Raw genomic sequence first — 23,415 nt, forward strand, 5'->3', positions numbered from 1 at the left:
AAATTTTGATTTGCCCTATAAAAGAAATTTCAATTAAAATTAAAAGATAGAGTCTCCTGGGCTTCCCTGGTGGCGCAGTGTTAGAGAGTCCGCCTGCCTATGCAGGGGACACGGGTTCGTGCCCCGGTCCGGGAAGATCCCACATGCCGTGGAGCGGCTGGGCCCGTGAGCCATGGCCGCTGAGCCTGCGCGTCAGGAGCCTGTGCTCGGCAAGGGGAGAGGCCACAACAGTGAGAGGCCCGCGTACCGTTAAAATGACAAAGACATTTTTTTTTTAAAGAAAAAAGTGCTATTTATTCTAGAAATGCTTTTAACGGAGGCTGTTTCCAGGGGAATTCACTGCTTTAGGTTAACAGTTGGTGGCTTCATGTTCAGGCCTCAATTAAACTCTGAACTTCCATTGTTATCACTTAATTGACTTGGTTATATCTCATGTCAGCATTTCCAAATGACCTTCCTTTTAAAAAATAAAAATTACCTGACATAGAAGCATTGTTGCAGCAATCCCACACTGTCTTCATGTATGGCTGGGCCTAGAATCTGCTTAGCTTATCTACCACTAGGGTACCTCCCATCATCCTTGCTTATAACACGAGACAGCTCCAGGTACATGCATGTTGAGGGAAAAGAGATGAAAAATGAAATCTATCTATTATCATGACTATTATTAAGATGACAACTAAATCCACTGATATCCACTTTATTCTAAGACAGGGAGTTAGTCTTAAATACCTTGCATATCACGATTAAATATTGTCAAGTTATGCTTATTTTAAAGCAGGATTATGTGCATCTTTTCCTTACAAGTGTCTCCGAAGGTTTAGTTGTGCTAGTTAACCAGATGGAAACTTAAATCCTTTTTACTTGTACATGAGACAACAATAAGAACACGTTGGGTTTCTTTAACTAATGAGTGGGATTTTATATAAAGTAGGTATGACGCCAAGATGCAACTCTGACTGAAGCAAATTAAGGCATCAAATGAGCGTTTCCCCTCCCCCTGCATTGTGGAAAAGTTTTAAAAGTCTTTTTGAAGTACTTTGATCAAGCTTTGAAATCATTTTAGTGGATGACTATTGTATGAAAACTGTAATTTATAGTCCTTGACCTAAGCAGCTCTTTGTCTCACAGCCACATTCAAAACAATAGCAGGAAAGTGAAAAACACAAGGGGAACCCAAGCTGTTCTGGTTATTATTTAATTCATAATTCCATCTTCCTTAATCTTTCGAATCCAGGCATGTTCTTAATAAAACATCTTCAGACTGTTTTTACTATATATAGGAAGGTTAGTTTGGGGTAATACAGTTAGATGGTCCGAACTTTTGTCACTGCGACCCTTCCTTAACCTGAGAGTGACTTACCAGGCAGGTCCAGAGAGGCACCTCTCTATAGTGGTGACAGTGCAGGCAAACTCCTATTGTTTGCCTTTTATTTCCTCTCTAGTTAAGCTGGCTTTGTTCCTTGACCCTAACTCAGAATGTGCCAGTTGGGAGATTTTCTTCTCCTGTCCTATTCACAAAATAGTTATACTTTTGAGGCAACTTGCAGATCACATGGAAAATGGCAAGCTGCCCCCAACATGAACGAGCTCGGAGTGATTCTCTAACTAAATCACAGAGACATTTTACTATTTAAATTCGTAATTTTAATCAGCTGAACACCACCATTCAGCCTGAAAGTATCTGTAAACCTCACATGTTCTTTTGGCTCCTTTTGCTAAAACAGTTACTGACACACTAAACCTCAGACCATATTTGACCCTGTAATATCTTAGTTACAAGTTTTATCACCTTCAGATGCCAAAGATGCTTAGGTGTGCTTTTCCCCAGAGAGCTTAGGTCAATTGTTCTCCCCCAACTTGGACTCCAAAAAATATATGGATCAGGACTCCGATGAGCTGCATTTTGGTCCTGGGATCATTTTCTAGAGAGAAAAAGAGACAAGGGGTAGTGAGAGAGTGCAGAACGTGTGTCCACGTGGAAGGAAACTGCAAAGGCAGGAGAAGGCGAGGACAGCTGGGAAGAGGCAGGAAGTGAGGGGAGTACAGCACATGGAAGATCTAATTCAACTGAAACTCCAGGTCCTAGGGCGGAACAGGTTAAAAAGAGCAGACATCTCAGCCATCTTGGTTCCAGAGAGGAAAGGAAACACTGGGTGTAGCTCCTCAGGGAGGGGTGAGTGAATTAACTGTTCACTTGGGGGCTGTGCATTAATTAGTGAGGCCCCCCCAGGGCCCATTTAGTGGATAACCTCATCCAGGGCTCTAAGCTATCCCCTGGAGGCTTCAATGAGTGAATGCACCCCCCAAAGACGGACAATTTATCATCTTCTTCCAGGGTGGAATCAAGCCTTGCCAATAATGAGCAGGTACACACACTGATGCTTAAAAGAAAATGATTCCCTCTGGAGATCCAGCTTTCTACTCTGCACCCCTGAGCCTCCCTTTTATATATGATTTTAGGAGTGTTCAGAAGAGTTGACATACATCTTGCCTGAAGCAAAAGAAAAAAAAAGAATTCTCACTGTTTTTTGTTTGTTTTTTGGGTGGAAATGGGGTGGGGTCTATGAAGTCACCTGAAATATCGGAGCTGGATCAGCTTTGTTCTGAGCTCATGCCTCTGCATGCTTCGAACAAATAGGGTCTCTTGTTTGGTTGTGAGAGCAGACACTGGGCAAGTCTATATATGCAGAGAGAACATCATTTAGTTTTACGTTTGTGCATATACTCCTACTTTCTGACGGCATAATTTATTAACACAGTTTGCAGAAAGCTCCATAACACAAGATTTGACTTTAATGTTAATGTTCTAACGATGAGAGCAAAAAAAAAAAAAAAAAGTTGTCACCCCATGTATACCCTCTAGGGCTGATGTTTACACTGTCTAAATTTAAAAAACAAGTAAACAAACAACACATACAGATAGACCACAGATAAGTATTCCTTACATAAAAGAGGAACAAGGAGGAGTTCAGCTTCCAGTCTGGGAACGCTGGGCCCCTCACCACACTCTTCCAACTGAAAAATAGTAGACATTATAATCACATTAGTTTTTATGTAGAATAAAGCTTAGTTTTAAATAACTTGTAACTTTATCATAGTACGTACAGTCTACTGCTGGTTCCTTCCCCACTTTTCAGGGCCAGATTTTAAAACCCCATTCATAAAGAGGAGGTGGTGCCCTTGCCAGAGAGCACCGGTGCCTTCTCCTAACACATTATGTCAGGGCACCAGGTAGAAGAGCAAATTCTGAAATGCAAGCACCTCTTTCATTTTTTAAATTTATTTGTGCACCTTCATCATAAATTTGTTTAATATAAAACAAATCCTTGACGAAGGTTTACAGGGTTTTCAACATCTGTGCAGATAAATGTAATTTCTTTCTAAAGAAGAAAAAGCAGTTGAGAGCATGCCATGCAAACTGCTTTTAACAACATTTTAGTCTAAAATGTGTGTGTGTGTGGTTCCAAATCATCCTATTTTACTCATGAAACCTGCATGGTGAATTTTACACTGAAACAGAAGTTTGCCTGATGCCGCCTTACTGTTTCATCTTCTTCCTCTTTCTTTTTTGTTTAATGCAACTTGCCACAGAGCTAAAATCCATGCCTGAACCTGACATGTTTGTATCCTTCAAAAGGAAAGGCAGTAGGCAGATTTCTGCAAATCTTCTTAGGTACAAAATGAACAAAGTACAAATGGTATATTTAGTCTTTTGAAAGAACCAAGCAATGTATATAACTTGAAGGTGTTTGTAAAAGTTACATTTTTACTAATATTTCCAAACTCATTCAGCATTATAAAGAATATTATGTTTTGTCAACATGAGGGCAGATATTTTACTAAGTACATTTTTGGGTATGGATTAATTTTTCACCTTCCTAAAAGATAGGTTTATAATGAATTTACTGATGTTTTCCTTTAGATTGAAATTTGGTTTGCAGTAGAAAAAGTGAATAAATGAAAGTGAACAAATACAAAACTTCTTTTGCTTACTTGAAAATTGCTCTAGGTTTATTTTTGGTACACTTAATTCATTCAAAGCCAAACAATCCTAATGCCTAAATTATTTGAGTGTTATATAATTATGCGGTATAAAATGCAGATACAAAGCAGAGTACAGAATGCGCTTTTGAAAAAGTTTACTCATAAAAATACTGACTACCATACATACTGACAACTAGTTACGTTTAAAAATAAACTCTTGTCAAGGCTGGCACCCAGCTTCCGTCGTCTGCCCTCAGCCCCCAATCCAAAGGAGTGTGGTTTCCAGACACAACGTAACTAATGCTTTTAAATGAGATAAATGGAAAATGTTTGGTGCTCAAATAAGTATTATAGAAAGAGGAAATTCTCATCAAGTATATTTTTTTCAGCTTGGCTTACTGCCATAGAAGTCAGGAAACCATAAAGACTGGAGAAAACAAACGCAGCCTCCCAGCAAGGTCTGCCCTTGCAGGTGAGAGCGAAAATCTAGTTGCAGCCTTCATGATTTCGGCTTTGCTGGGACTGTGCTAGGTTATTCCATGACAGTAACGCAACCCTGGGTATCCGTGAGTGTACATGAAGAGAAAGGGGGAGGGAGAGAGAATGAATGGAGGCTTACCAAAAAAAAAAAAAAAAAAAAAAAAAAAGAGGGCGATTCAGTAACTGGGAGGAAAATTGAAAAATCACACCTTTCAGTCTCCGCATTTTTTCTTTTGTTCAGTATATAAGGAGAAACCATCCGGAAGGAAGAAAGATTATGACTATCTATAAACTAACTGTTTGACAGAGACAGAGATGCTGATAATGAGTGGGCTGTGTCTGTAGTTCTTGGCTGTTCACATGAGCAAGGGGTGAAGGAAAACAGAAACTCTTGATATGTTTGTCTAAAGAGGTAGTGGTGTGACTACGGGCAGCGAGAGTTCAGCTGAAGTTCAGGGCAGATGCTGCCAGGAGTTTACACTGCAGGAAAGTAAAATTGCTTCCGGATTCATCTTTTCCTCCCAGCTTCTCTTCCAGGATCATCAGGGTCAAGCAATGCTATGGCATAAGGTGACGATGTTGGTGGGGAAACAGGCTTGGAGCAGGATGCCCCTTTCCCGGTTACAGTCTAGCTCCTGGATAAATCCGTACCAGTAGATGACTAAGCCTGGCCCAAACCTGCAAAAACATGAGAAAATAACATGCACACATAGTATCAACATAGTTCCAGAAAAAGGTAATCTTTGCAGCATGGATAAGATGATTAAATGACTTTATTGTACAAAGTTTTTGTTTCGGTTGCTAGATTATGACTGAAAGTAGCTGAACTTACACCAAAGAGCTTATTTCATGCAAGTGTCACCGCCTTGGACGGATTTGTTACCTTTCTTTCAAGGAACCTGAACTATTTCACTGCTCTAATTACCTCTCAGTCAGGTGTTGTGACGACTTAGCTGATGAAGGACAAAAGCAGAGTAGAAACAGCATTGATTTGGGCAGCACCAGGCTTGGGATTTTAGCCTCTTGACATTTAGAGGCACTCTTTTAAAAGTTAAACCTACCTATTTTCAACTAAGGAAAAAAAAATATTTGGAAAATAATTTTAAAAAAATCAACAGCTCAAGGTCTTCTTCTGGCTATAATGCTCTATTCACGTACCAATAGGGCCAGAAGTTCCTTCTGTCATTCATTCTTTCTAGTCTTAAAAACAAAAAACAAACCCATATGACAACTGGGATCCTGCAAAGAGTTCTCTCGGCCCCTTCACTCTCTGCATTACAGCCTCTCTAAGCGTGAACATGGCATGAAATTTGGTCGTAGGTTCTCATCACGAAAGTAAGGAATAATGCCATGTAGAGTTCTGAAAAAGTCTAGACAGATGGAGGCTTGAAACCTCAATGTTTCTAAATTGTGCCTCCGAATTATCTCCAATTTGGTTAGCGGCTCACTCAGGAAGTAGCCAGCAGGAAGTTGAGACCTCTAGGCTGGGTTCATAACGATGTAATCACTATCAATCACTGTGCACACAGAGATGTTTTGCACATCAGTTTCACGTTTTTCCTACCGAGAGTACTTAATTAAAGGGCAGCTCTACTTTTGGTGTCGTGTTGCAGGAATTTTACAGTGAAAGCATAAATTATGAACGTTGGGTTAGTAAAAGGATGTCTAAAAACAGAACTGCTTTCTGTATTCTGACATTACAGCAGGCTGAACCACGCTAGGCCAAAAAGCTTTTTCCTTCCATGATTTATTATATGCTGAAGTGTACTTGCCAAACCTAACAGTACAGGATGGGCTGCAAGATACTGTATGCACAGAAACAAGTTCAGTTGGATGTCATGGAATAGTTTATTTGCCAAGCTGTACACGAGATTAATTAAAACTTTTGTATTCCCTCCATGCAGGGATAGAATCATGAGATGTTGACTCATCAACTGAACTTGTTCTAGGGGACACAGGAGCTGTATAGGATGAGAAGCCTTGGAGCACCAGGCGCTGTGACATTTACCTGAATTCAGGGCTGACTGCAGATGCTTTTGTTTCTCAGTATCTCTGGGGAGAGTTTCCTTTGTGGTCAGAAGAATCAGGCACCTAGGGCATGAGGTATTTGGGGCCCCAGTGCTTAAATGCACACCAGGTGAAGTTCACACCTGGACGAGGTCTTGCTTCCATTTTAACCAAGGGTTTCTTAGTAACTTTTAATCACAAACAGTTGTCTGCAATGGATACCATTTGGTATCTTGATTTTACAAAGAGCTCTATGACTAGTATCAGATGAGTTCAGGTTTGTCAAAACAAGTCTGGCAAGAGCAAGAAGACCTGAGATTTGGAGGACAATGTCTGAGAAGCCTCAAACCTTCCCATCAGTGAAGCAGCCCTCAGTCACAGCCTCAAGAAATCTACTGTTAACCTCAACACATGCCCCTGTTTTATTACACAGCCATTCTTGAGGCCGTGGTGTTCTTGAGAAAGGCGCTCATATTTCTATGAAGGGAGGGAAAAAAAAAAGGTGATCTAACCAGTCATGGAAAAGAACAGAAGAATATATAGAGGTCATAAACAACAAGCCCAGTGTTTTAAAGATTGAATAAAACAAAAACACATATCACCGGCCTGCGCTTTCCCTCAATCATAAGCCAAAGGGCACGAAGCAAGAAGGCTCTTTATGAAAACGGCATTTTCTAGGCATGAAAGTCAGGCTGGGGAACACCTCAGTAACCAAGAGAGTGGGCTTGTTTCACTTGTGAGGCAACGTGTGAAATCAGCACCTGGAAAAGGTTTTGCAAGACTGTGAATCTAAACATTTCATGTAGTGGTTCACTTAGGAGGACTCTCTGAAGGTAGCAACACAGATCTATGAACTGTTTTTAGTATATATGAGAAATGACTCGCAATAACGCTCTACCCTCTATCTAAGTCATTGTTCCCTAGCTTTGGGGTGAAATTATATTTACTTGGGAAATACCAGCTCTCTCATATGACCCAAAAGCTCTGATTGACAATATGTGCTTAATTAATTAAAAACGAGGAAATACGACTCCCTTTGTAAATAAAGATTGGTAGACGGAGGCTTTCAAATTACGTAGTCTTTGAATGACAAAAATAATGAGGACTTTAGAGAGTTAAAACTTTGGAAATTTAACGGGAGAACAAGACCTGGCCTTGTTCCCAATACCTTGAGTGCATTTCTGACGTTTCTCCAACAGCTGAGGATCCAGAGATTATCGGATGCTGGCAAATTAACCTTTCAGCAACTTGGCTGTTTATGAAGAGGCCAACCGCATTAGGCAACATTACATAATCCATTCCTCCATTATCGGAACCAGCAGAAGGCAACATGTAGGCTGATAATTCGAAAAATCAAGCAACCCATCTCTAGTATTTCCTTCTGAAAAGTTGTAAAACGGAGTAAACAAGACCTAGGAAATTTTTATGTTGGTCAAGTACAGGCTGATGGGCCTAGAGACTTCACCTTTTTGATGCCTACTTCCATTTATTGTGGCACTACTGGACAATAATGAGATCACTGGGAAGGCAAACATAACCTTTGTGACCAATAAAAATCAGAGTCTATTCACAGAATTTAAAAGAAAACAGAGTCCTTGGATCTGAGCAAATGAGCAAAGCAGAGGGTTGGTCTGCTACTGGGATCGCAGCCCTCCCTACCAGGCTGGAGACACTCAGTAATGGGATGTATATGGATATCTGAATTGACTGTGTAAACACATTTCAAGGTTGACTATAATTTGAAGGTTACTATACTCATGGTCAAGTAATAAGATCAAAGACTCCAAATGGATTTTAAAAACTCCTGTGGAGCAGAGCCTGGAATGTAAGTGACTCTTGAACAAGTAATTCTGCTTGCAAATAAAATACCACCAAATTAGCAACAATAACAAATACCTCTTGAAAAAATGGGAGGTGAAAGTCAAGAGCCATGACAGACCTTGAGGGTATGAAAGATAAAGCTCCTCATAAATAACGACAACCTTATAAATGTGTTTGAAATGTGTTTCTCTGGTGTCCTTCCATTTTAGAGTATTTAGAGAAATTAAGCAGGAGGCTGTGGAATGAAAGCTGGGCACCCTTCTGTGGTCTTTGTGCACAGTTGTCTCCCAGAGATTACACGTTTCATCATTTGTCTCTTTGCTACGTTGTGACCCTTTTGAGGGCAACGGCCATGTTTTATTTACATTTGTGTCCTCTGGGGCTAGCACAGTACCTGGTACATGACAGATACCCTCAAGAACAAGATGGAGAACACAGAGTTAATAATAGGATCAGACAGCTTTGTTGCACTGGTTACTCAATCAGTGGCGGCCTAGAGATGGGCAAGATGGAAGGACTCGGCTATTGCCATGGTTTGGCATTTTTATCCGTGAGCAGGATAGCACCCTAATGGCATACTAACAGATTATAGTGCTAGCAATAATAACAGTTACAACAATGTTAATTATTAACACTTTCATCGCACTTACTACGTGACAGACACTGTTCTAGGCATTTTACACGTATCGATCCATTTAACTCTCAGGTCAGCCCCAGGAGGGAGGGAGATACAATTACTGTCCCTATTTTACAAATGAAGAAACTGAGGCACAGAGAAATTAAGTATCTTGCCGAAGGTCTTGGCTAAAAAGCGGAGGAACGTGTTTTGGAGCCCAGGAGTGGCTGGAGGGTCTGTGACTGTCTTGCCATGATGTAGTGATCAGTCCGCTAAATGTGGTAAAATGGTATTTCTTTAACCAGAAAAAGAGGGGAAATGCCCTATGAACTGGTTAGACCACACGTAGAGTGTTGTGGAGGGTCCTGGTGTCATATTTTAAGGAGAATATCTCTAGTCTGGAAATGGTCCAGAGGAGAACTCTAGGATGTTTGAGGAAGCATTAGATTAACAAAGTATATGTGACCTGGAAATGAGAACGTAGGGTGGTGATGTGCTCGTTCACCACCTATGGATGTTTACACTGCTTATGGGAGAAGGAATTAGATTCCTGTTGTAGCTCTTGAGCACAGACCTAGGGCAATGTTTAAAAGTAACCAAGAATCAGATTTTGATTTAACATTGAGCGAGGCTGGAAGTGGATCTTTCCTCAGTCAAGCCTTTGCATGAGACCACAGACCCTGAGCCAATAACTTAAATGCTGAGAGAAGGTGAAGAAGAGGGCCCAACAAGCTATACCCATATTCCTGACCCACAGAAAAGGTGAGATAACAAATGTGTGCTATTTTAAGTCATGTAGTTTTGGGTGTTTTTTTTTTAATATAGCAATAGATAACTAATAGCTACACCTGCACTACAGACTTGAGTAGTCAAATACCATTCTTCACGTATGCAGTATGGAGAGTCCTGCTGGCTACAGATTGGCTTTTGTCAGTTACACTTGCACCTAGACTTTACAGCAGAAGGGATTACCGAATGAGATTATCAATAAGTAGCAACTCTTCATCAAGGGGAAATCTCAGATACGAAGCAACTCTGTGTTTTTACACTAACAGAGCTTCCTGGCTCCTAACTTAGACTATATACCAATGCCCCTCCCTGCTCCATATCTAGGATGCTGGGGTTATCCAAAGAAATATAGAAATCATAAAATAAAATGAAGAATTCTGCATATTTTCTCAAGTTCTGTGGTTTTGGTGTTAGAGTTGGTTATTGGGCTTCTGAAGCTGCAAATAGAGGGTAGAGATAGGGTGTGGGAGGTTGGTTACAGTTGAGGTGCCTGCTGACAATTAGAGAAGAGACACTAAAAAACCCCAACCAACCAACCAACCAACCAAACAAACAAAAAAACAACCCAATTGTAGTAATCCAAGGCTATTTGGTGCGGGGGCAAATAGACTTTGTCAACCTCAACAGGTGCTGAGGACAGCCCAGGAAAAACAAATGCTGGTTTCATTTTGTTCAGTTAAAAAAGGCTGTAAAATCTGTAAGACATTTTTAAAAAAATTGTCACCAAGAATGTTTTAAAAATGGTACTTCAGTGAGCAAATTCTTAGTTTTCCAGAAAAATTTAGCTATCCTCAGATAGTCTCTGAGGTTGTTAGATTATGAATGTTGGACAGAATACGGTACAAGTTATAAAGGAAGTCTTTCTACAGCTCTCTGAGAAAGTCAGAGGCACAGACAGGAAATTTGGGCCCCCAAATTAAGGAAGGACTTGCTTACTCTTTCTAAACTATAAAAAAAAAAAATACCCTCCCTTCCTTGCCATGCCTCTACACTATCCTATAACTCAGGAATTACTTGGATGGTAGTTTTACTTATGGAGAAAAGACTATTAACTTTCTATTGTTAAGACTTTTCCTTGAGGCACCTTCTTCAGAGAGGTTGAAATGAAAGATAAATGCAGGAATTTAGAGATTTCCAATCACATATTAGATACCATTTTGCAAAATTAGCCCCCAAAACCAGCTCCCTGGTTGGTTTCCTGAAGCCTGTTTAGCTTCTATGTCTCCACAGATTTCAGAGGGCACTTGACCAGACATTATGTCTATAAAGATGCTGTCTTAATACAAATAAAATGATTCTAATACCCAACAGCAAAAAGGTAACTTTTACTGCACACTCATTACGTGGCAGGCAGTGCTTCAAGCACTTTTTTTTTTTTTTTTTTGCGGTACGCAGGCCTCTCACTGTTGTGGCCTCTCCGGTTGCAGAGCACAGGCTCCGGACGCGCAGGCACGGTGGCCATGGCTCACGGGCCCAGCCGGTCCGCGGCATGTGGGATCTTCCCGGACCGGGGCACGAACCCGTGTCCCCTGCGTTGGCAGGTGGACTCTCAACCACTGCGCCACCAGGGAAGCCCTTCAAGCACGTTTACATGTACAGACTAATTTGATATGCACAAGCCAGCCCCCTATGCAGGAAGGGTGGGGTGACACTGTGATTATCCCCATTTCACAGATGAAAAAACTGAGGCACTAAAATGGTTAGGCTTTGAACCTAAGCAGTCTGGCTCTATGGCTTGTGCTTGTAACCACTACATTATACTGTCTCTCATTATGCCTTGTATTTACACAGCAATTTGTAACAGTCATTCACCTTTGAAAAAATAACAACACCTGGAAATGAGAGAGGAGCAGGGGCCTGGAAGGCAGGTGATTAATCAAAAGTTCAGTGTATGCGTTGGAATTCACCTGTCCTACAGGAATAATTCTTCAAGTATGAAGTCAATAGTTTCACACTAAAAAGTTTATCTAGCTACTCTTTTAGGTTTAAGTGTCACCATGTTTAGGAAGTATATGTAAAGCAACGTACAATTCAGGTGAAAGAAATTAAAGTGACTGCATTTGAGGGAGCATATTTGAAGCATTTGACAATCAGGTGGAAGTAAGCTGGGGAATGAGAATCATAGCCTGTTCACATAAATGGAAATAAACAGCTGGAATAAGTTGTGAGGAAAACTGAGGGAAGCAACGGGTCTAAGTGAGTGTGTCAGGTGGAGATTTGTTTTCCCAGAAAAGAAGGTTCAGACTTGCTAAACAGGGTTGATACGGTGAACTCCAAAGGTCCATTTTTGCTCCTAAAATCCTTCTAGTACAGGGATGTATCTCATATTTGTGCAATTAACTTGGCTTATCAATGTTTTCAGCTCCAAGAGAAAATAACCATATATTTTAAAAAAATCAATACAATTTTCCATCTCTTTTGATAATATGAAGGTGAAGGGTGGTGGAAGACTCATATCCTATTGTACAATTTGCCTTTCTACATAGAATAAGAGAAAACTCATGAGACTGATCATATACTTCTCAATGAGCCACGTTACCATTTTTACACATGAAAAAGGATTCTAATGCACCAGGGTTCTACAGTATAAATCTGGATCAAGTCAATAAAACAAACAATTTTCAATTGAAGGATGACAAGAGGACCATGGAACGATCTGATGATTTTAGTAAAGTTTCTTGTTCATGAGGGTCTTCATAAAACAATAAAAATAAAACCTAGCTGTATTGATTCAAATCTTTGTTTCCAACCCAAATCTTATTTTTCAATTCATAAGCAAATAGAAAACGCCTCTCCAAAAGAGGAATAGCAGAGAATCTTTTTTTTTTTTTTTTCTCATTTTGAGCTGCTGTGTGGGGTCTGGGATATCTTCTGAGGATGTGTGCAGACATGTGGCTGCTGGAAGTCAATTGTTTCACCATCAAAAAGACTTGCATGTGGTTTTCATGAAGAACACATTCTCAAACACACAGTTCAGGATGAAGGAGAAATATAAAACATCTTGTAATTGTTTTAAAATAAACTCTTACACTGTTTATTTAGTTTTAATCTGCGTGTTGTAGATTGGTTATGCACTTGTTAATCACTGTTGTATGTATCTCTAGACAGAGTTGTAAATAACTTTTCAGTCCCAGTGAAATATGCTTGCACATGTTTATATGCAAGGTATGTGTGTATTTATGCCTGTGCATAAATGTGTGTACAATAATAACAGATCAGTGATCATGCAGTATAGCACCCTATGGTTCTGGCACTACGGTCAATTTCATACACAATGCGAATTTTCTTTTTTGGTAATAGATAGAGACGAAGTAAAAATATACATTGTTTCATTTGCTTTTTTTGCTTGGCAGTTCTGTGTTTGCAAATTGCAATGACTGAAGAAAGAGAATCCTAGTTACGAATATTCTTGTTCAATTCATGGATCTTGGTTAGTTAAATTGCAATTCTCTTTGTAACATCAACTCACTGTCTATAATTTTGAAAACAAAAAAGGAAAATATATGAGAAATGCTGATTCACCCTTGGCCTTTATGCCACATAGAAAATAAACAGAAAATACATTATTTTGAAGAAAACTTAAAATGTATATAAATACACAACCACAACCACCTGAAATTCTCCCTGGTGTTTATACAACTCGGCATTTTCATGTCTACATTAAATTGCCTGGAAAAGTGCTTAATTTCCACTCCACTTTGTCCTGTGTTGGAAATTCTTAGATGCTATACTAACAGTCTTTCCAGCCTATAGTAAATCTCTTCTCCAAAGAGAAGAACTGAGGTAGGCAGGATAGAAAACAAAGGCAGAAGCTTTTTAATATTTAATCTGTTGTCTTTAATATCTGTTTTCTTGGAGAAACACTAACCCCTGGCAGTGAGGCAGGCTCTCTGCATGTGCCCATTAAGAGTCTACATATAAGCCTGCATATTCATCCTGTGTGGAGCACAAGTCACACAAGAAAGGATATTCCTCTCCTTTAGATACTTACAATTCAAATTTTAATAATGTAGAACCATGCACATTTAAGTGTAAAATATAAGTTTTTGAATATTGAATAATTATTATTGAATAATAAAATAATAATAAACGAACAAAGTGCCAAAAGGTTCACAGCAAAAGAATAATTAGAACAATAACATGGTGTTCTAGAAGTTTTCCTAGACAAGGTGAGTTCCCAGCTACGCTGCATTTATTCATACAATGGCCCTTTTAATTTTTTCCATTATACACACATGTTTTTTGAGGGAAGAATGAAGACTGGGGTTAGGGGTCCCAAGAGATGTAGAGGGATGGCAGAATCAGAAGCATATCGAGACGATTTCATTGTAAAACTGGAGAATGAGTTTAAGTATGATAGCCCTGTTTTTTTGTTTCAAATGAGGATGTGTAGAGTGGACAGTACACATCCTCAAATGGGAAGAAGAGAGAAACACCAAATGCAGTGAAAGAAACCGAAACCATAAAAATCACAAAGTACCCAAGGTCATATTTACTTTGAAAAACACTTAAGTACTAAGAGTGAGAGAACACTTCAGGCGGACCTTGGGTGCAAATCATATCTATCTCCCTAGAATTTATACCCCAGCCTTTTTCCAAAAGTTGGGGTAGTTTACAACATTGGTTGTGTGAATTATTACATGTTTTCTCAGTTATTTCCCCAGGGAAACATGCCAAAGGCAAACCCATCATTTCAGCTGATTTAGGGTTTGATGCCAGGGGATTTATAATTGATATGACAACCATAATGGAAAGTGATCATCACACTGGCAATACATGGGCTGACAGCGCGCTAGTCCATTTTGGTGTTTGCCAGTTAGAGACTTGCTCGGATAAATTTTGAGGTTATTTCTGAACTTTTCATTACCAACTTCCTGAATACTAGAAACTAGAAATGTGTTATAAAATGGAAAAGATTTTATCACATAAACATTGCTTACCCCAAATATATTTTTTTCACGTAGTGTTTTATTATTAGGTAGAGGGGGGATGGGGTCTCTTTTTCCTCGGCTCAGTTCACAGAAGATCACAGGGTAACCCAGACTTCAGTCAGACATTTATCTCAAGACACAAAGAGATTTATGGGTTCTGGATATATAAAAGTCTGCTTAAAATAAAAAAATTATCGGAATTTTCATACTTGGCAAAGTCAAATAACTGAAGGATTAAGGCTGATACATGTTTGCCCTATAAATCTATCGTTAACCAAATGTGACACAATGCTTCAGGTATGTCAGATCCCAACTTACTCTAAATGTGTAGTTAAAAATTTCTCTTAATCACAGTAAATATTTCACGATAAGGAAAATCTCTCTGGCTAACTGTCACAGTCCTCAAAAGCAAACCTCCCAATTTTACAGATCCATAAAGGCAAATACTGGAAAGAGGAGAAAAAAATCCAAAGGTAGAACCATCTAGGTCATTAGGAAAAGTGGTCAGGCAAGGAAAAACAATTTACAAAATACAGTTCTTAGAAAAAAATAAAATAGAGATAATCCAGCCTTGCAGTTATTAAACAAACACTTCTAGAATGCAAGCTCCATGAGGACAGCTTGTATTTCACCACACACAGGAGTCAGCCAATAAATATTGCATGAATGAATACCACTATAGAGCCCCTGCCTCAGGAGAAGCTGTGAATGCTATCATGCATTTGGAAAAAAAAAAAATCTTTTGCTGATAACTCTCCACCGTGTAGGGAAGAAAAGTCATTTTTAAAGGTGAGAAAATGAGCCTTAAAAATATGCCCAAGTTGCCCACTGAAGAGCTAGCTCCCCGAGGGGCTATTAGGAATCTCTGCTTTCCAGGTTGTTACGGGGGAGATGATGCTGTGTTCTAAAAGCTGGGAGGAAACACGAGTACTGTTCCCTAGAAGGGCCACTCCTGATGGCTGACGTGGTGACTGTGAGGTGGGTAGGAATTAACTGCTAAGAAGAAAAACTAAGCACTTGGGAGCCAATCACTGCACACAGGTGGCTCTCTCTTCCTTGAAATACAATCAATTCAGGTAGGCTTTTGTTTACAGTAGCTTTTATCTAGAAGATAAGGTTGTAAAAACATCAATCAAAATGAAGTACTACTGTTTCTGGCCATATCTCAGCAGGTTCATCTGTTTTATTTCTTCCTCCCTTTCCAAATACCTTAAGGTGTTTAAGATGAGTGAAGAGATATCAGAGTATTAAAGTGAACTGTATTTGTATGACACACGGATTTGCACTCCATGAACCACAAATACCATCCCTGCGGTGCCTGAGCATTCCCAGGTTCAGGAGGAGCCTGTGTTCCTGTTGCTTTGCTTTTCGATCACATATAAACTTTACAGAATGACCTTTCCGCCATTTTCAATAGTGCTGCTTTAAGAAAATGAGGAGTTGATGGCTCCTCTATGTTGGTGTGAGGCTTTTAACTTATTTCTACCCTGCCCTTTCCCCCAAAAGGCGTGTATAATAAAATAGCAAAATAGAAATAGAAAATTGAGCTCAGGAAAAGAAGAATGCATTTTACGGTTAAACTGAACTTCGAAGGTCAACTGCACAGTTAACAAAATTTTAAATTTAAGACCATAAAGACCCTACCTGATTTTATTTTTAACTGCATTACTTATTTAATGTCAGATCCGTACAACGAAGCTCTGAGGCAGGGACGTTTCCAAGTGATGAGGGTAACTGTTGAGGGAGTGAAAAGGCACACTGGCTCAACTCCAGTGGCTCAACTGGCTCAACTCAACAGGGCAGCGAGGTGGGCAGGAGAGGCCTGACCGTCACGCACAGACAGACGCATGGGAGGGCAGCTGTACTGGTGGTCACCTGGAAACAGACCTTAAAGCTAGACACAGCCGGCAGGCCCCCCACCCCCCACCGCGGGCTGGATGCAGGTTGTACTGAGGGTCTGCATGGTGGAAAATATCTTATCTGTCCTTCTTCAGATTACAAGTCATTCTTCAGGGCTGGGCTCTGTAATTTTTCTGCTTGATCCCCTTCTAAATACAACTAGAGTAAGGCATTCTAGTAAATGTAATGCCTGGTGGTTAACCCATTTCAGACTCAAGTCAACTAGATTCAAAGGATACTTGACTGACTTTGCTCCAAGTTTATCTTGCTGCCATAGTCCCAATCTTTGGAACTGGTAGAAGATACAGACTATTTGATTTTTATTTCTTTGAGGAAAATAACACCGCTGATAATCATACTTATAATAATAGCCATAAACATAATCATAACAGCAGCTGGTACATACTGAACGATCACCACGTGCCAGCTACTCCTCTAAGCTATTTATACGTGTTATCTCATTTAAAACAAAAGCCCTATGAGTAGTAGCCAATAGTAGTACTTACACTTTCATGTTGAGGAAACTGTTCTAAAGCTGTGCTAAACTGACCATAATGATGACAATGAAGAGAATTAACACCTGCATGCTTACCGTGTGCCTAGCACTGCACTAAGCACTTCGTGTATGTTATTTCATTTACTACATGCAATCAACCTACGAGGAATGAAGTATTACTAGCGCCATTTTACAAACGAGAAAATAGAGACACGGAGAGGTGAGGCCGCTTACTCATGCGAGGAGATAAAGCTTGAAAGTGGTGCAGGTGTTAACCCATGTCCTCTGCGTGCAGGGCTCCCTCCCTGAGTAGCTATGCTACAAGGCCTTCTGCGCTTCAGAGTCCCCCAAATACTCTTCCAAACCCTTACAATATCACTACCAACCACCTCCCCATGCCAATCTCAAGGTAAGGCTCCTGTCTGTCTAGGTTCAATACGAATGCTTTACTAAAGGATTCTTCCACGCTGGACAAATCTTTCCTCTTCTATAAAATGTGGAGGCTGGAAGACATCATCTTTAATGTACCTTTCATTTTTAACTTCCTGTGTCTTGTTCTCCATCTGTAAAGCAGGTATAATAGAACTTGTATCCTGGAATTCAAGGTGGATTTGAGAATAAATAAGCTTCACAGCACTTTAATTTGTTGTTAATTCATTGTTGCCCCCTTACAAAAATTCTGCCCAGTAGTGGAATGTAATAAAGAAACCTCCCAACCCTCGTTCCCCTCTCCCCAACCAATGAATGGGTAGATCTATGTCCAGAGGACTGGAAATAGACCCATTAGGAGAAAGAAAACCAGGTCAAATAATAATCCAGGCAGTATTGGGAAGTACTTTATCCAGGGAGAAAACAAGATGAAGAACCGGGTAGGAAGTGAGTAAAGCAGAGTCAAAACACTTCCTCCATTTCTAACTAGACTAGATGCTTCTTGGAGCCAGAAAGCAGGAAAGGTCACATCATACAGTCATTCCTGCCCTTAAAAAGAAAAGCTGATCAGCTTCATGGGACCAGGAGAAACTCTACTTCAAAAGAGACTTGACAAAAAACGCTGATGGTGTCAGTGATTTAAATTTTATTTAAATATAGGTTCCTGCTCTTAATGAAATGACTCTGCTGAGCCTGTTCCCACATTTTGGTCCCAGGTCATCAACTAAGAAGGGCTGCACACATAGATTTCAGAACAGTGCCTTGAGATTTCATTTTACCATCCCAGATACACTTCTTGTTAGACCAAGGGCATTTTGAAGTCTCCCCAAGCTTAACAGTTCATCTTTGTAATAAATGGTTTCAGTATTTTTAAAAAGGGAGAACATAAAAGGAACAACCTTGAGCATTTTTTTTAACATCTTTATGGGAGTATAATCGCTTTACAATGGTGTGTTAGTTTCTGCTTTATAACAAGGTGAATCAGTTATACGTATACATATGTTCCCATATCTCTTCCCTCTTGCGTCTCCCTCCCTCCCACCCTCTCTATCCCACCCCTCTAGGTGGTCAGAAAGCACCGAACTGATATCCCTGTGCTATGCGGCTGCTTCCCACTAGCTATCTACCTTACGTTTGGTAGTGTATATATGTCCATGCCTCTCTCTCACTTTGTCACAGCTTACCCTTCCCCCTCCCCGTATCCTCAAGTCCATTCTCTAGTAGGTCTGTGTCTTTATTCCCGTCTTACCCCTAGGTTCTTCATGACATTTTTTTTTCTTAGATTCCATATATATGTTAGCATACGGTATTTGTCTTTCTCTTTCTGACTGACTTCACTCTGTATGACAGACTGTAGGTCCATCCACCTCACTACAAATAACTCAATTTCATTTCTTTTTATGGCTGAGTAATATTCCATTGTATATATGTGCCATATCTTCTTTATCCATTCATCCGATGATGGACACTTAGGTTGCTTCCATCTCCTGGCTATTGTAAGTAGAGCTGCAGTAAACATTGTGGTACATGACTTTTTGAATTATGGTTTTCTCAGGGTATATGCCCAGTAGTGGGATTGCTGGGTCATATGGTAGTTCTATTTGTAGTTTTTTAAGGAACCTCCATACTGTTCTCCATAGTGGCTGAACCAATTCACATTCCCACCAGCAGTGCAAGAGTGTTCCCTTTTCTCCACACCCTCTCCAGCATTTATTGTTTGTAGATTTTTTGATCATGGCCATTCTGACCGGTGTGAGATGATATCTCATTGTAGTTTTGATTTGCATTTCTCTAATGATTAATGATGTGGAGCATTCTTTCATGTGTTTGTTGGCAATCTGTATATCCTTGAGCATTTTCAACTAATACTTAAGGACTCTGGAAACAGGATAAAGGAAACTTCTGACTTAGGAAACAAATGAAGGTTGATATTTGAAACTGTCCTGACAAACTTTTTGGACACTGAGGCTGGCCTTTGAGGCAGATGGGGTCTTCAGGAAGCTCAGCGGCCAGCACCAATTTCTAAAGGTGGCCAAACCCTTTGTTTTCTCATGGTTAACGAAGCTATTTTATCAGTTAATTGCAGGAAAAAAATATGAGACTAAGGACAGAATTTTTTTTTTAAGTAACAGGTGAAGGATCACGTGTGAGTGTGGAAAACTGCAGGGCTGGACTCAAAGGAGGGACACACTTTAGTGAACTCTGGGTTCCATTCTTCAGCTAATGGTGGGCAAAACACTTCAGAGTTCTTAAAATACGTTCACAAATTATACAGTAACATCTGACCCTCAAAACATGTTTTATTTTGACTTGACAAATAAGGAAACTGAGGTACTCAGAGGTCGAGTGACTTGTTTAAGATCACATGGGAGCCACGGACAGTGGTGCATGAACCCAGCTCTCCCTCCTTTCTGTGCAGTGTTGCTGTGTGCATGTAAAACCACCTCCTCTGTTTTCCTGGCTGCAGAACAGGGAGAACGGTACCTCCTGCTTTTCTGAAAAGGATGCCGTGTTCTGGGGATACAGCGATAACAGGGACACAGTCCCTGTCTTCCAGGGGCTCTCAGGAGTAAGGGGGATAAGCAGGTTAAAAGGCAGTGTACGGAGGAGACAGATGTCGTAGAACTGTGCAGAAGGCTCTGCAGTGGCCCCAGGCAGGTCAGGGAAGGCTCTGAGCAGAGGTCAGGTGACCTTTGGAGGGAATCTGGAAGTCAGGTTTGCTCTCCTCTCTGTAAGACAGGGAGGATGCTTTGGGTGGAGGGAGAAGCACACACAGACAGTGATGAGAAAAAGCCTGGCGCCTCTGGGGGCAGCACAGAAAAGTTTAGAATAAACAAAGATCATGGGCCTGGCACAGGACACAGCTGGAAAAGCGCGGTGGGAGCGAGGCTGCTGAGGGCCAGAGGGGCACTGCCTAGCAGACTAAGGTGCCGTGAGGGCCGAGGGGCTGGTACACAAGTAGAGACCGTTCCTCCGATCCCATGGAACAGGCACACCAGCCCTTTGCCCCAGGCTAATCCTCTTTTATGAAACCCAAATGCCCGGGGCCATGTTTCTGTACGGAATTTGTGAGCTAAATATTTACTTTGTGTAGGGCCAAAGTATCTACTACAGCTCACTTATTTGGGGGTAAACACATTAGAGAAGAGTATACATTAAAACAAATCTCTCCCCTTCCCCACATTTCCACTCCATACAGAAAAAAGACCGCCTGAAAACTATACCGAGGGCTCAACTTTCCGGAGTCGCTGGGACAACGTATGTGTATATAAACAGTCACAGCCCAGCTCCACGGGGTCCCTCCAGTTTGTATTCTTGGAGAGGTCTGCAGGCACGAGATGACTGGCCAACAGTTTCCTTAGTGACTTAACACAGCAAAACCTTATTTAACGGAACAGGAGTCATTAGCTACATTTTATGAAGATAAGGACTTCCAGAAGTGAGTTCTCATCTGGTTGTTTTTTGATTAAAAGCAAGACAAGGGAGAGAGAGAGCTCCACTGAGCCTGCAGTTTTCCTTGGCAAACTCAGCGGCTCTGAGTTCGCCCCACGAAGGCCACTGGGGCTGGTGCTGTGGTTTGACTCCAGCGAGTTGAAAGCAATCTGTCAATGTGGGGGGTGGGGAGGAGTTACGGAGGTTATTTTAAACATTTAGTTCAGCTTTGGACTGTCTTCTTTTAGAGGCATTCCTGGCTGCAAACTGCCTCATCCTGGGTGACAAGCTATTGAATGAGGTTAGACTAAGGTCCCCACAGACAGAGAGGTGGTCCACCCATGTTGCCATTAGCTGATTAATAGGTGTTTATTTTTAGGGCTTGAACTAACAGGCCATGCTAAGGCCAATGCAAGATGATATCTGAAGTAATCTGTGAGTGCCTCATGCTTGCAAAAGACCTTACTTTTTTGTGTGGTTGCTCATATACCTGAAGTCCTTGTCAGACCAGTAAAATTTCATGTCAAAGATAGAGAAAACCCCACCCCACTACATTACAGAGAGGGCCACTGCAAAAATAGATCCATTATCACTATTTAAAAAAAATACTTGTTGAGAGGAAAGGGAAGAAAAATATGACCAACCAGTTATGGCAACTGGTTCAGTCCAAATTCTCATTCAGCGCTCGATACTAAATAATGAAAATTCCTAACATTAGGTCCAATGCCTTGCACAAAAAATAACTAGACTTGCTATTTATTTATTTATTTTTGCTATTTATTTTTGAATGAGACATTGTGACTGCAGATATATGCCATTATAAAGCCTACTTGCATGTATGGAATTTATTTTGATTTATGAAATTTATGATTCTAAAGGATTCTGAAGCTAAATGGCAAAATGAACTGGTCTCTCGTTGCCAAACTCTAAGTTTAAAGGATGTTACAATTACATATTTATGTTTATTTGTTTAATGCTTACCTCCCTCATAGACAGCATGTTCCATAAAAGCAATGTCTCGTCTACATTACCATTACCTGGCATTTAGTGGTATATGGCACATAACAGATGTCTAATAAAAATCTGTTGAATGAATGAATGGAAAGTAGAAAAGTTCCACAGAGGATCTTTGCACAGCTATTTCACTTAGGTGTAGTCTAGATCTTGAACCCAATGGCATACAGAGAATGGGCTGAATAGTCTGAAAAACAGTGCTGTTGCTTGCTTTACTTAATCATTTGCCTTTGTTTACTTGATAAGCTCTCCTACTTCCCCAAGCAGGATCATTGTGGTGTTGACTGCCACAGTCAGAGGGAAGTTAAAGTGACTGGCTTTCATACTGCATACTTTTTCTTCGAGCTGTTTTTTGCTGGAATATCTTTACAGGAAAATGAGCTGGAAACTTCTTTTAGTTTGGATTTGTCACCTCAGCCTCGTGACACGTAATAGTACAACACTGGCACTCTTTCCTTACCTTCTGGGTTAACACAAATCCACCTCTAGCCATACTTCTGAGTGATAACAGCTCTGGGAAAGAGGGATTTAGAATGTAAGACAGGGAAAGATTGCTGGCCACGGTCCCGATCCCCTGCTGAAGTCTGTGCTTGACACCAAAGAGCAAGGTGCAGTTTTATTTAGACTTCATAGAAAGATATGGAAGATCTTAAGAGTCCCAAAATCCAGTCTGTAAAGCTGCTACGTCCACAATCAGATCAGCTAGGTTCCTAATGGGGACACACATGGCAATTTACCACCACCGTTTCCAAAGGGAAGCAACCCCTGTGCCTTCTGTCTATTTTCATGATCTATCCAACACAGATCAGTCCCTCAGAGCTCCTGACACATTGATAACACCCTTCAGTCTTATTTATGGACCAAGCATTGACTTTACAGAAACAGACTACAGTCACCATTTGAAAGAATTCTTTGATCTCACGCAAGATTACGGCACTGGTTCTAGACTGGATCTGTCTTTGGTAGGACTAACAGTCCCCATGTTATGTGTTGAACACTTTTTTTTTTTTTTTTTGCGGTACGTGGGCCTCTCACTGTTGTGTCCTCTCCCTTTGCAGAGCACAGGCTCCGGACGCGCAGGCCCAGCGGCCATGGCTCATCAGACCAGCTGCTCCGCAGCATGTGGGATCTTCCCGGACTGGGGCATGAACCTGTGTCCCCTGCGTCGGCAGGTGGACCCTCAACCACTGTGCCACCAGGGAAGCCCTGAACACTCTTAACTATAATGCCTTCAGGTCGGTCAGATGCTGCTTCCAAGCTCTCCAGCACGAGAGCAGATGTTTCAGAAAAAGACGGAAATAACAGAAAAAGAAGGATATCACGTGTGGGCCATAATTTTAACAGGAAGCCTGTTAGACTCACAGTGTGGTATTCAGACTTTGTCTTAATTTAATGAGAGATGGTAAACAAAAGGGGTTAGTTCTCTGATTGAATCTCGCTTATTTGTTAGAATTAATGCCATTCATTCAGCAAGTATAAAACATCTGTAATATAACAACAAAAGTTCTCATTTT

At 40.7% G+C, this 23,415-nt stretch overlaps 1 protein-coding gene across 3 annotated transcripts in view; it reads right to left on the reverse strand.

Moving 5' to 3' along the window:
* The window catches only part of CDIN1 (CDAN1 interacting nuclease 1), a 226,770-nt gene that overhangs the window by 11,264 nt on the left and 192,091 nt on the right, over window positions 1–23,415 (reverse strand). For 2 of the 3 annotated variants that reach the window (XR_003001457.1, XR_003001456.1), the window contains exons 11-14: window positions 4,677–5,145; window positions 2,949–3,018; window positions 2,577–2,680; window positions 479–1,925 (exon numbers count right to left, since the gene is read on the reverse strand). Coding sequence is in view for 1 of the 3 variants with exons in the window: in XM_024732632.1 (XP_024588400.1) it covers window positions 5,016–5,145 (130 nt within the window). In the remaining 2 variants the exon portion in view is untranslated. Of the gene's footprint in view, window positions 1–478; window positions 1,926–2,576; window positions 2,681–2,948; window positions 3,019–3,747; window positions 5,146–23,415 lie in introns of those variants that run through there. The other variant, XM_024732632.1, reaches the window with a different exon arrangement.

This window comes from Neophocaena asiaeorientalis, unplaced genomic scaffold (assembly GCF_003031525.2).
Source record: "Neophocaena asiaeorientalis asiaeorientalis breed wild unplaced genomic scaffold, Neophocaena_asiaeorientalis_V1.1 scaffold119, whole genome shotgun sequence".
Lineage (NCBI taxonomy): Eukaryota > Metazoa > Chordata > Mammalia > Artiodactyla > Phocoenidae > Neophocaena > Neophocaena asiaeorientalis.